The sequence below is a fragment of the Haliotis rufescens genome, unplaced genomic scaffold, assembly GCF_023055435.1.
Source record: "Haliotis rufescens isolate VD_foot unplaced genomic scaffold, xgHalRufe1.0.p SCAF_10, whole genome shotgun sequence".
In the NCBI taxonomy this organism is placed as follows: domain Eukaryota; kingdom Metazoa; phylum Mollusca; class Gastropoda; order Lepetellida; family Haliotidae; genus Haliotis; species Haliotis rufescens.
This window is the reverse complement of record NW_025963780.1, coordinates 22,490,545-22,502,569: the sequence shown is the minus strand read 5'-3', so window position 1 is coordinate 22,502,569 and position 12,025 is coordinate 22,490,545. Positions and strand designations below refer to the sequence as shown.

Sequence of the window (12,025 nt, the reverse complement as noted above, 5' to 3'; positions counted from 1 at the left end):
CTCTCTCTCTCGCAACAAAGACAACCAACTGTACCTACCGAATCCGGGGACTGGTGGCTGGTTCAATAGCACAACGTCCTCCTCTGCTGTTAAGTTTTCTACATCTGAACTTTCAGAGTCAACATCAGGAATGGCCATGTGACCTCGAGACTGCTCATCGGAAGTGTCCATGTGACCTCCAGACTGCTCACCGGAAGTGTCCATGTGACCTCCAGACTGCTCACCGGAAGTGTCCATGTGATCTCTAGACTGCTCACCGGAAGTGTCCATGTGACCTCCAGACTGCTCACCGGAAGTGTCCATGTGACCTCCAGACTGCTCACTGGAAGTGGCCATGTGACCTCGCGACTGCTCACCGGATGTGGTCATGGCCAGATGGTGTCCACTGTCCTCGTCTGTACTGGCCATTACAAGTTCAGCTCTTCACATCACCATGAAGCATCTATGAAAATAGAGAGGAATCTAATCATGTTATGACAATAAGTCAAGCTGGTATTACAGTATGTAGCCTTGGGATCTGAAGCACGAGGGCCCAAGGTTGTAGGTAACCTTTTCAGTGTCCCTGAGACTTGAACAAAATATTGTATGATACATATTGAGAAAGATATACCCTTTGAGATAATGAAAAATACCTATACCTTTCAAGATATATTTCAATGACAAATAGACTCCAAATACTTCTGATGAAGGCCATTTCTTCCTATATTTGAATTTATGAACATGATGCAAGATATGTTTTTATCTACCTGCTGTTGAAATATTTCTACATCTTGCGCATTTGAGTTGAATAATTTCATGACGTGCAATGGAGCGCGGATCGGGGTCTCTCTTTTCAGGGGATGACTTATGTAAAGTTTCAACTACTTTCGCGGAGGAAGCACAACGACGGTTATTAAATTGGTGTCAAGCGCTTCACTGAGTACCGCCGTTGTTGTTGAACAATGATTGTAACTGTGTTACACACTGTTCTGTTAAGACTCGATACACGCTCATGCATTGTGATTGGACAGTGATTAGTCAGACATGTAGTACTATTTAATGTAAGCGGTTTGGGGGAAGTTACAATATTCAGATGCTAGTGTGATACTTCCTGAATACCATGGAATGTGATGTGTCATAGAAACAAAGTGGAATATTCTAAGTTGTGTGGGGGGCACGGGTGGCCCAGTCGTCCAAGGCGCCGCGATTCGCTGTGCAGAGTTGCGTCCCTTGGCCACGCCAGAAACCTATGATTGTGGGTTCGAATCCCGGTTCGCCCCAATTATGTTTCTAGGTTTGTCAGCACCATACCCGTGCTCGTGGGTTTCACCAAAGTGGTAAACGTCGAAGACCTGCATCACTTCGGGCTTTCCTCCCACATTAAGCTGACACGCCGTGATATAACTGGAATAATGTTAAAAGCGGCGTTAAACCCAACTCACTCACTCACTCTAAGTTGTGTGGGCACTGAGTAAAATTGTCCAGTGGCAAGTTAGACTGTATGTAAGGTCACAAGAGTGTTCAATCAAGACCAGCTTTCATGTAAAGATCAATCATCACCCTGGACTCCATGTCTAGGCCATCTTAGAAGCTTGATCACTGTTGTTGGTAGGTAAATATATAATTATCACAGACATTTGCTGTCACAACTGTATTATTGTATTTGATACTGACCACTGCTATCATATATACTGCCACTGAATATTGTACTACCACTCTATTGTGTACTGGCATTGTATCGTAATTGCTGGGCAGTAATTTGTATTGATTGGTAAACCTAGTTATTTTTGTAATCCATTTGTTGTATACCCCTTGTTGGTTGTTTGGTGGTTTCACACTAACTTCTTTGAAGTACAGTTTTCTGGGTTAACATATTGTTTACAGTTGGGAATGGACACATCACACAATGTTCCTTTATTCGTTCCCTGGTTTTCACCCACAGTGCAACACAAAACCTGCGGTATGGTGGTCTACCTTCAGTTGCTGGCGATCTATAGCCTGTTTTTATAATGTAATGTTATGTATAGTGACATTGATTTTATGATTACATACTAGTTTTAAATTTATTTCTTTGATAAGTTTAGTTATTTTACTGTCCCTCGTTGGCAGGTGTTTTATATAAGTTTCAATATATGTATTATATTTAACTATTGATAGTCACGATATGGCTGAAATATTGCCGATGTGACTTAAAATTTTAACTCACTCACTCACTCACAAAACTTGCGAAGAAACCTGGCAAAGAGGAATGGAACACTTGTACTTTCATGTGTTGCCTTATTTGTTTCTTTCAGTATATTTCTGTCTGGTTATTCTTCGTCCCACGGATTCCAAAATACACTCTACACTAAGGCTGTTACGATTCACTCGCGTATTCGGTGAATCGAACCGTAACCATTCATGAATTGAATTCGTTATCCATGGCCACTAGAACTGAATATTTATGAATATTCTATCATGTATATTAACATACCCTGTACCTAAAAATCTCCATAACAACATATTATATGCATAGATTTCTTTCAATGACAACACTCTAATAATATTTAATTTGATAGTATTGTTTTCACTGGTCATTGTCGCATTTGAACAGATACTAGTACCCTGGATAAGTGCCTTACATAAATGTATAATTTATCAATAATTAACAAACCATGTAAAATAAATATAGAATACTAAACGAGCTCCCGTGTAATACCAATTTTATGAAACGAGTGAATAGTTCTGGTATCTGACGAGCGAAAGCGAGTCAGATACCACAACTATTCACGAGTTTCATAAAATTGGTTTTACACGAGAGCGAGTTTAGTATTTTATTTATTACTTGTCATTTATAATGTTTTTAGAATTATACTGTTGAGTGTAAATAGGCTGACACCTACACGATCCATGGCATAATCCTATTGAGTTTAACACAATAATACTTCAAACACGTCAAAAGTTGAAACGTATGAATTTAATATCATACAATGGTCCACCTTTAGAATTCAGGCGTTCGTCCCACAAAATTATCGTAGTGCTAAGGCTATCACAACTCACATAATTTAACTTAGACTAACGACTGTCGTTGCGCTAGAGTACGATCGCCTTGTGGAACGGGGCCTTGCACCTTAAAGTTTACAATCACGTCACAATACCCGATGACGTAATTTGTTGAATTTTGTTGCAAGTTCCATCGGCGAAACAATGCCATGTGACGTCAGCCTAGCAACAAGGTTGCTGGGGTCATCGAGTGTGCATAAGCTCCTCCCAGTGATCTATCATCTCCACACACAATGTCGTTGAATACGCCAAGGGATGTTGAGAGCTTTCAATATTTGTTCGTGAAACGTGTTCCGAGAGTACATAAGCACGCGTTTTGGTATTACACAATGTGTAATAAAGCTGTATGTTTATTAAACGGGTGATCTCTTCACGGGCAAGTAATAAATTATGATTTTATTGGTTCACTGAATAAAATAAATAAAACATAAACTGCTGACTTGTTATTGTTATTGTGAATTAATATTCGTATTCGTTACCCTATATTCGTGATATGAATCGTATTTGCCTCATAGTGTATTCGTTGCAGCCCTACTCTACACATTACCAGGTGATTACAGAAGAAGAAGAAGAAAAATTGTTTATTTTTGTCTCACCCATGGTCACAAAAGACATAACACCACAAAATAAAACATGACCACCCATTCAGCGTTATGAGAGACATTTAACATATAAACAAATTATTACAAACATACTACTGAACACACTCACATCGCAAGACGTTACGGAACACCCTGCAAGTCTTTAGCAAGTTGAGAAGTAAACGTGGCTGATGGTAGATACTGGAAACAGCTTCCTGACTGACACTTCTTGTGGTGCTAGTAGTCACTCAGTAATCGTACTTTCACTTTCACTTTCAGCGCCTTGACAGACCTACAGCAAAAATAAAGTGCCGCCCCATCTTCATTATGATCCTATCATATCAATTCTCTCCCTCTTCCTGCTTTTCAAAGGTATTTCGTGAGTTTGTGTTCGTGTACTGACTAATTACTCTCGGTGTTCTTAAACGAAAAGTCGTAAACGGGAATTCCAAAGCTATTTATAGCATCGTCCCGCAGCGAATATCAATAATTTATTCCATTTGCTGTTATTTAGGAGATAAACATACTGTGTTTTCAATGTAGAGCTAGGTTACCTGTAGATTTAACCCCGCTAAATTGAATTTGGAACCGAATGCGCAGCGTGAGGTTTCAAATGTTAAATTTAGCGCGGTTAAATCTACAGGTAACCTAGCTCTACATTGAAAACAGTATGTTTATCTCCATTCTACCATGACTAAATAAAACGCGAACTTTTTGGTGTTAGCAAATATACTGAGTGAAGCGGCATGGGTTGAGTTCAGTGTTTTGAGTTGGTTATCGATTAGAATTACGGAATCACCAAACAAAATCTGGTACTGTATATACTCAAGCAGTTTGTTTACACGTAATACTTCACTCGAACATATGACAGGCATTGAAAGCATATAAGCACGGCAACTTGGTAAGCTAACATGAGGTGGGCTTCCCTAAAGTAAACAAAGCAAGCTTTTCAAGGCTTTCGCTCTACATCGCACGTCACCATAAGACGTCATATCGCTCATTGTGACGCAAAAAATATGACGTCACAGTCGTATATAGAAAAGCGCCCAAATTCCAAGCTCTCTGTTGTCTCCAAAACGTAAATACATTTGCTTTGTTGATTTCTGTCGTGTTTTTCGACACGAAATGTATTGCCACACATCCTTTGAATATTGTAGTTACCTCATCTTTGCATTTTGTAACCTGTAATTGTATATATTTAAATATGCCTACCGACAATGACTGAAAATAGTACTATTCTATGAATATATGCTTCCGCGGTGATGCGGCCGTCAAACCAGTTGTTTCAATCAGAGTTTTTTGTGTGTGATTTAATAGCCTCTGATTGACCAATCAGAATCGATTAATATCCAAATTCATGGTAGAATATAGATTAGCAAACATGAACTGGTTCCCAGCTCTCTATGCGCGTCAACTTGGGATATGAAGAGACGGGGCCCAGCTTCTAGCAATCACTGCACATTGACTGGTACTCGGTACAACTAGTATGGAAAATGAAATTAGATTATTGAACGAGGCAAATCACAAAACGCTTCGCCCCCTTTTCCCAAAGCTATATCGGCGTTTGGATCTCTACCATATATTCGTGTCATTAAACAAAAAAGTGTTCCTCAATGGATTTTAGGTGTTTGTATTAAAACAATATTATTGAATCCCTGAGGACAAAGTAATAAGGTAGCAATATGGTACATGCTGTCAGTATTTCAAGTAAATATAAAACGTCAACGCCAGAGAATAACCAGTCTCGATTATCGGCCGAAACAGATTCCATTGGACGTAAAAGTCAAAATAGCGGTTACAGTGATGTGAATGGATCACTGAAAATCTATTCGCGGAAAGCATAAGCATGTTCCATAAACTTCTAAGTTTTCTAGATATCGCAAATTCGACTTTATAACCATCTCCTAAAATACATTTTAAGATAAGACATCACGTATGTTATGATTTTAATTTGTCATATCTGTAATAGGGCTTCCACGAGTCCAAGTTTTTGGACTCGAGTACCCGAGGGGTGAAACTCGACTCGTACTCGGGTACCCGAAAATAGGACGCTCTTTAAGAATATTGGTTCATTAGATCAAAATTGCCATCTAAAATTATTATAACATGTTATAAGTATAATTGAACTGCACTGAACTGTAAATAGAGAGCGTCCACGGAACTTGTTTATCTGTCAAAGTGTATGGAAGTGATCAGTGTTAATGTTTGCTTGTAACTGCACTAATCTTAATCACGACCTTCAAAAACATTACGCCACGTCTACAAATACTACAATACATATTGAACACAAACCAAGTTTGTTTTTTTCTGACGATCAGCTTTCGACACCTGCCAACAAGCACGAACAATAATTCGCAGGAAGAAAATCGATAATGTGCATCACGATATACACGTATACACAGCTGCTGGGCTGCAAGACTAAGGCCGCTAAATATGGAAATGTAGTACAATAAGTTCGTTCATTCATGAGTTGGTCACGTTTTCAAACTGTACCAAACTGTCGACCTGTCGCTTGATTTCTAAGCACTGAAATAACACATATATATCAGCTAATCAGTTGTTTATCTGTGTAAGGGAATACACTTGGCATTTGATGTCGGAGCAAAGAAGCAATAATCGCCTTGATACATTCAATTTCTTAAAGTCGGGAAGGTAAAACAATAATTACGTCTATTTTACGTGACATTCTCAATTGTTCTCATGTACATCTACTATCTACAAAGAATACATTATTCAAACAATATTTTTTGAAGCTTTAATCAATATACTGATGAACAATTGAACATTGAAACAGAGTGATCTCCCCTTATCGAGTACTCGAGTCCTTGATAACGGACTCGAGTCCCAGTAAAACCGACCCGGCCCCGAGTACTCGAGTACTCGTTGAAGCCCTAATCTGTAAATATTGTTTTGTTGTTAATAATAATTATGTTCCAGCTGAAAACCGTTATCTTTGAATTTCGATTTAGAAGCTTCAATCGGGGTAGGAATCTGTAGTCAGGTGACAGCGATCGGCTATATTTAGAAGCGTATGCAGCATACCTCCTTCATTGTTCATTACCAGCATGGACTGAAATAAAACAAAACCGTGCACATGCAGTATTTAAAGCGCTACTGACCACGTTCATTGCCAGGCTCTCAGTCGGATTGTAAGCACGGGAACAAAATTCAATGAGGATATTTATCGCTTCTAAAATAGATTTTTCTAGAAAAGCTCACTTTGCATTTTTTGTGATTACTGTAAGTAATTAATATTCCTTATCGAGGGAATGGCTTGTTTCCACTTTATCAGTATGATCACATCTGCAGTTGTCTTCATTATTCAATCATCACGGTATTTCCTGATTCTGTTTCAAGTGTAGACTAACATATAGTCGTGACATCTTTTATCATACAATACATTCTCGCCTCTACAATTAATACCATTGATTAATTCCCGATGATGATTTGATATTGAATATGTGGAATAGAGCTGGCTAGAGCTGCTTGGACTTGCTTTTATATAAATCTAGACTGGTTTTGTTTTCTTAAAATACATATATTCCACAGTCAAGGTGCGGGACTAATTCGAGTGGCGAGAACAAGTCTCCAGGCAGCACGAAGAAAGGGGCATAACTCCGCACGTCATAGGCCTAGAGCACGACTGGTGTGAATATGTTATGGATCACAACACTATATTTTCTGTTCCAACACAAATATCCATTTTGAAACCATTTACATTTTCGGTATGACCACAAATCATACAACGTCAAAACAAAAGTTAAACTGAGAAATAAGTCCATATATTCCCGAATTCACCTGATTGTGTAGGTATAATTTGACTCATTGAACACCAGAAATTTGGCGTGCAAGGTAATGAGTGAGTGAGTGAGTTGGGTTTAACACTGCTTTTAACAGTTCTCCAGTTATATCACGGCCTGTCAGCTTAATGTGGGAGGAAAGCCCGAACTGATGCAGGTCTCAGACGTTTACCACTTCGTTGAAACCCAAGTGCACGGGTATGGTGCTGACAAACCTAGAAACATAATCGGGGCGAAACGGGATTCGAACCCACAATCATAAGTTTCTGGCGTGTCCAAGGGGCGCAACTCTCCACAGCGAATCACGGCACCTTAGACGACTGGGCCAACCGTGTCCCCCTCAAAGATAATGAATTGCAGAAATTATAACAAAAGTTTGCCACTAACGTGGCTATATCCCCCGCCCCTGTTGCAAAATTTATGACATAATTAAATCTGAACTAACCCTAACCTTTTTTAACCGAGGTGGAACTTGTTATGGAAATTGTAAAAAAAGAAGAGTTTGGAACCCAAGTCCATCTTGTTGCCAAGGAAACGTAAGAAATAAAAATTTCTAAAATATTTTAATAGCAAAAGGCACCAGTTCAGCATGTATCTGACAAACCTGCAAAGTTTCATGAAAAAATATTGAACAGTTTATGAGTTATGCTCCGGAAACGAACCCTACCCTCACAGAACCTATAAACATCTTGTTGCCATGGAAACGTAAAAAATAAAATTTCTAAAATTTCTAAATAGCAAAAGGCACCACTTAGCATGTACTTGACAGACCTGCAAATCTGATGACAAAATATCGAACAGTTTCTGAGTTATGCTCCGGAAACGAAACGTGACGGACAGATGGACGGAGCCCGTTTCTATATCCCCCCCCCCCCCCCCCCCCCCCCCCCGCCAACTTTGTTGGGCGGGGTATAATAACGTTTTGTTTGATGTCATGGCTTGTTTTTTCAATATCTCTTTGACGAAGTCAGAGAGACCATACATTGCTATATTAAGTAACATATACACATGACCATTATTTAGCACCTTTTTGTGTACATGTGTGTGATTACATACATACTACTGAACACACTCACCACGCAAGACGTTACGGAACACCCTGCAAGTCTTTAGCAAGTTGAGAAGTAAACGTGGCTGAGGGCAGATACTTGAAACAGCTTTCTGACTGACACCTCTTGTGGTGCTAGTAGTCACTCAGTAATCGTACTTTCACTTTCACTTTCAGCGCCTTGACAGACCTACAGCAACAATAGGTTGCCGACCCATCTTCATTATGATCCTATCATATCAATTCCTCTCCTCTTCCTGCTATTCAAAGGTATTTCGTGAGTTTGTGTTCGTGTACTGACCAATTGCTCGGTGTTCTTAAACGAAAAGTCGTAAACGGGAATTCCAAAGCTATTTATAGCTTCGTCCCGCAGCGAATATCAATAATTTATTCCATTGGTTGTTATTATAGATTAGCAAAGCTGAACTGGTTCCCAGCTCTCTATGCGCGTCAACTTGGGATATGAAGAGACGGGGCCCAGCTTCTAGCAAACACTGCACATTGACTGACTGGTAACGGGTACAACCAGTATGGGAAATGAAATTAGATTATTGAACGAGGCAAATTACAAAACGCTTCGCCCCCTTTTCCGAAAGCTGTATCGGCGTTTGGATCTGTACCATATAGTCGTGTCATTAAACAAAAAAGTGTTCCTCAGTGGATTTGAGGTGTTTATATTAAAAAAAATATTGAATCCCTAAGGACAAATTAATCAGGTAGCATTATGGTACATGCTGTCAGTATTGCAAGTAAATATAAAACGTCAACGCCAGAGAATAACCAGTCTCGATTATCGGCCGAAACAGATTCCATTGGACGTAAAAGTCAAAATGGCGGTTACAGTGATGTGAATGGATCACTGAATATCTGTTCGCGGAAAGCATAAGCATGTTCAATTAACTTCTAAGTTTTCTAGATATCGCAAATTCGATTTTATAAACATCTCCTAAAATACATTTTAAGATAAGACATCACGTATGTAATGATTCTAATTTGTCTTATCTGTAAATATTGTTTTGTTGTTAATAATTATGTGCTAGCGGAAAAACGTTATCTTTGAATTTCGATTTAGAAGCTTCAATCGGGGTAGGAATGTGTAGTCAGGTGACAGCAATCGGCCATATTTAGTAGCGTATGCAGCATACCTCCATCATTGTTCATTACCAGCATGGACTGAAATAAAACAAAACTGGTGCACATGCAGTACTCAAAGCGCTACTGACCAAGTTCAATGCCGGGCACTCAGTCGGATTGTAAGCACGGGAACAAAATTCAATGAGGATGTTTATCGCTCCTAAAATAGATTTTTCTGGAAAAGCTCACTTTCCAATTTCTGTCATTACTGTAATTAATTAATATTCCTTATCGCCGGAATGGTTTGTTTCAACTTAATCAGTATTAGCACACACGCAGTTGTCTTCATTATTCAATCATCGCGCTATTTCGTGATTCTGTTTCAAGTGTAGACTAACATATAGTCAGTGACATCTTTTATTACACAATACATTCTGGCCTCAACAAATAATAGCTTTAATTAATTCCTGATGCTGATTTCATATGGAATATGTGGAGTAGAGCTGGCGAGAGATGGTTGGACTTGCTTTTATATAAATCTAGACTGGTTTTGTTTTCATAAAATACATATATTCCACAGTCAAAGTGCGGGACTAATTCGAGTGGCGAGGACAAGTCTCCACGCAACACGAAGAAAGGGTCATAACTCCGCACGACATAGGCCTAGAGCACGACTGGTGTGAATATGTTATGGATCATAACACTCTATTTTCTGTTCCAACACAAATATCGATATTGAAACCATTTACATTTTTGGTATGACCACAAATCATACAACGTCAAAAGAAAGGTAACCTTGAAACATATAAACTGAGAAATAAGTCCATATATTCCCGAATTCACCTGATTGTGTAGGTATAATTTGACTGATTTAACACCAGAAATTTGGCGTGCAAGTCTAATCCTTAAAGGTAATGAGTGAGTGAGTGAGTTTGGTTTAACACGCTTTAAACAGTTCTCCAGTTATATCACGGCGTGTCAGCTTAATGTTGGAGGAAAGCCCGAAGTAATGCACGTCTCAGACGTTTACCACTTCGTTGAAACCAAAGTGCAGGGGTATGGTGCTGACAAACCTAGAAACATAATTGGGGCGAACCGGGATTCGAACCCACAATCATAGGTTTCTGGCATGTCCAAGGGGCGCAACTCTCCACAGGGAATCGCGGCACCTTAGACCACTGGGCAACCCGTGCCCCCCTCAAAGATAATGAATTACAGAAAATATAACAAACGTTTGCCACCAGCGTGGCTATATCCCCCGCCCCTGTTGCAAAATTTATGACATAATTAAATCTAAACAAACCCTAACTTTTTTAACCGAGGTAGAACTTGTCATGTAAATTTTAAAAACAAGAAGAGTTCGGAATCCAAGTCCATCTTGTTGCCATGGAAACGTAAGAAATAAAAATTTCTAAAATAGTTTAATAGCAAAAGGCACCAGTTCAGCATGTTCCTGACAAACCTGCAAAGTTTCATGAAAAAATATTGAACGGTTTATGAGTTATGCTCCGGAAACGAACCCTACCCTCACAGAACCTATAACCATCTTGTTGCCATGGAAACGTAAAAAAATAAAATTCCTAAAATTTCTAAATAGCAAAAGGCACCAGTTCAGCATGTACTTGACAGACCTGCAAATTTGATGACAAAATATCGAACGGTTTCTGAGTTATGCTCCGGAAATGAAACGTGACGGACGAACGGACGGACCGATAATAACGTTTTGTTTGATGTCATGGCTTGTTTTTTTCAATATCTCTATGACGAAGTCAAAGAGACCACACATTAATTGCTATATATTAAGTAATATATACACATGATCATTATTTAGCACCTTTTTGTGTACATGTGTGTGATTACATACATACTACTGAACACACTCACCACGCAAGACGTTTCGGAACACCCTGCAAGTCTTTAGCAAGTTGAGAAGTAAACGTGGCTGAGGGCAGATACTTGAAACAGCTTCCTGACTGACACCTCTTGTGGTGCTAGTAGTCACTCAGTAATCATACTTTCACTTTCACTTTCAGCGCCTTGACAGACCTACAGCAACAATAAGTTGCCGCCCCATCTTCATTATGATCCTATCATATCAATTCCTCTCCTCTTCCTGCTATTCAAAGGTATTTCGTGAGTTTGTGTTCGTGTACTGACCAATTGCTCGGTGTTCTTCAACGAAAAGTCGAAAACGGGAATTCCAAAGCTATTTATAGCTTCGTCCCGCAGCGAATATCAATAATTTATTCCATTGGTTGTTATTATAGATTAGCAAACTTGAACTGGTTCCCGGCTCTCTATGCGCATCAACTTGGGCTATGAAGAGACGGGGCCCAGCTTCTAGAAACACTGCAAATTGACTGGTACCCGGTACAACCAGTATGGAAAAAGAACTTAGATTATTGAAGGAGGCAAATCACAAAACGCTTCGCTATATCGGCGTTTGATTCTGTACTTTATATTCGTGTCATTAAACAAAAACGTGTTCCTCAATGGATTTT

At 39.2% G+C, this 12,025-nt stretch overlaps 1 protein-coding gene across 3 annotated transcripts in view; it reads right to left on the bottom strand.

Moving 5' to 3' along the window:
* LOC124127873 (serine/threonine-protein phosphatase 6 regulatory ankyrin repeat subunit C-like) overlaps window positions 1–11,719 on the bottom strand; it is a 42,670-nt gene extending 30,951 nt beyond the window's left edge. Inside the window, exons 1-2 of one of the 3 annotated variants that reach the window (XM_048388229.1) lie at window positions 11,409–11,719; window positions 39–442 (exon numbers count right to left, since the gene is read on the bottom strand). In XM_048388229.1, the coding sequence (XP_048244186.1) occupies window positions 39–408 (370 nt within the window). In that variant the 5' untranslated portion in view covers window positions 409–442; window positions 11,409–11,719. Of the gene's footprint in view, window positions 1–38; window positions 443–3,732; window positions 3,929–8,478; window positions 8,801–11,408 lie in introns of those variants that run through there. The other 2 variants (XM_048388216.1, XM_048388223.1) reach the window with 2 other exon arrangements.
* Between the last annotated feature and the right edge of the window lie 306 nt (window positions 11,720–12,025).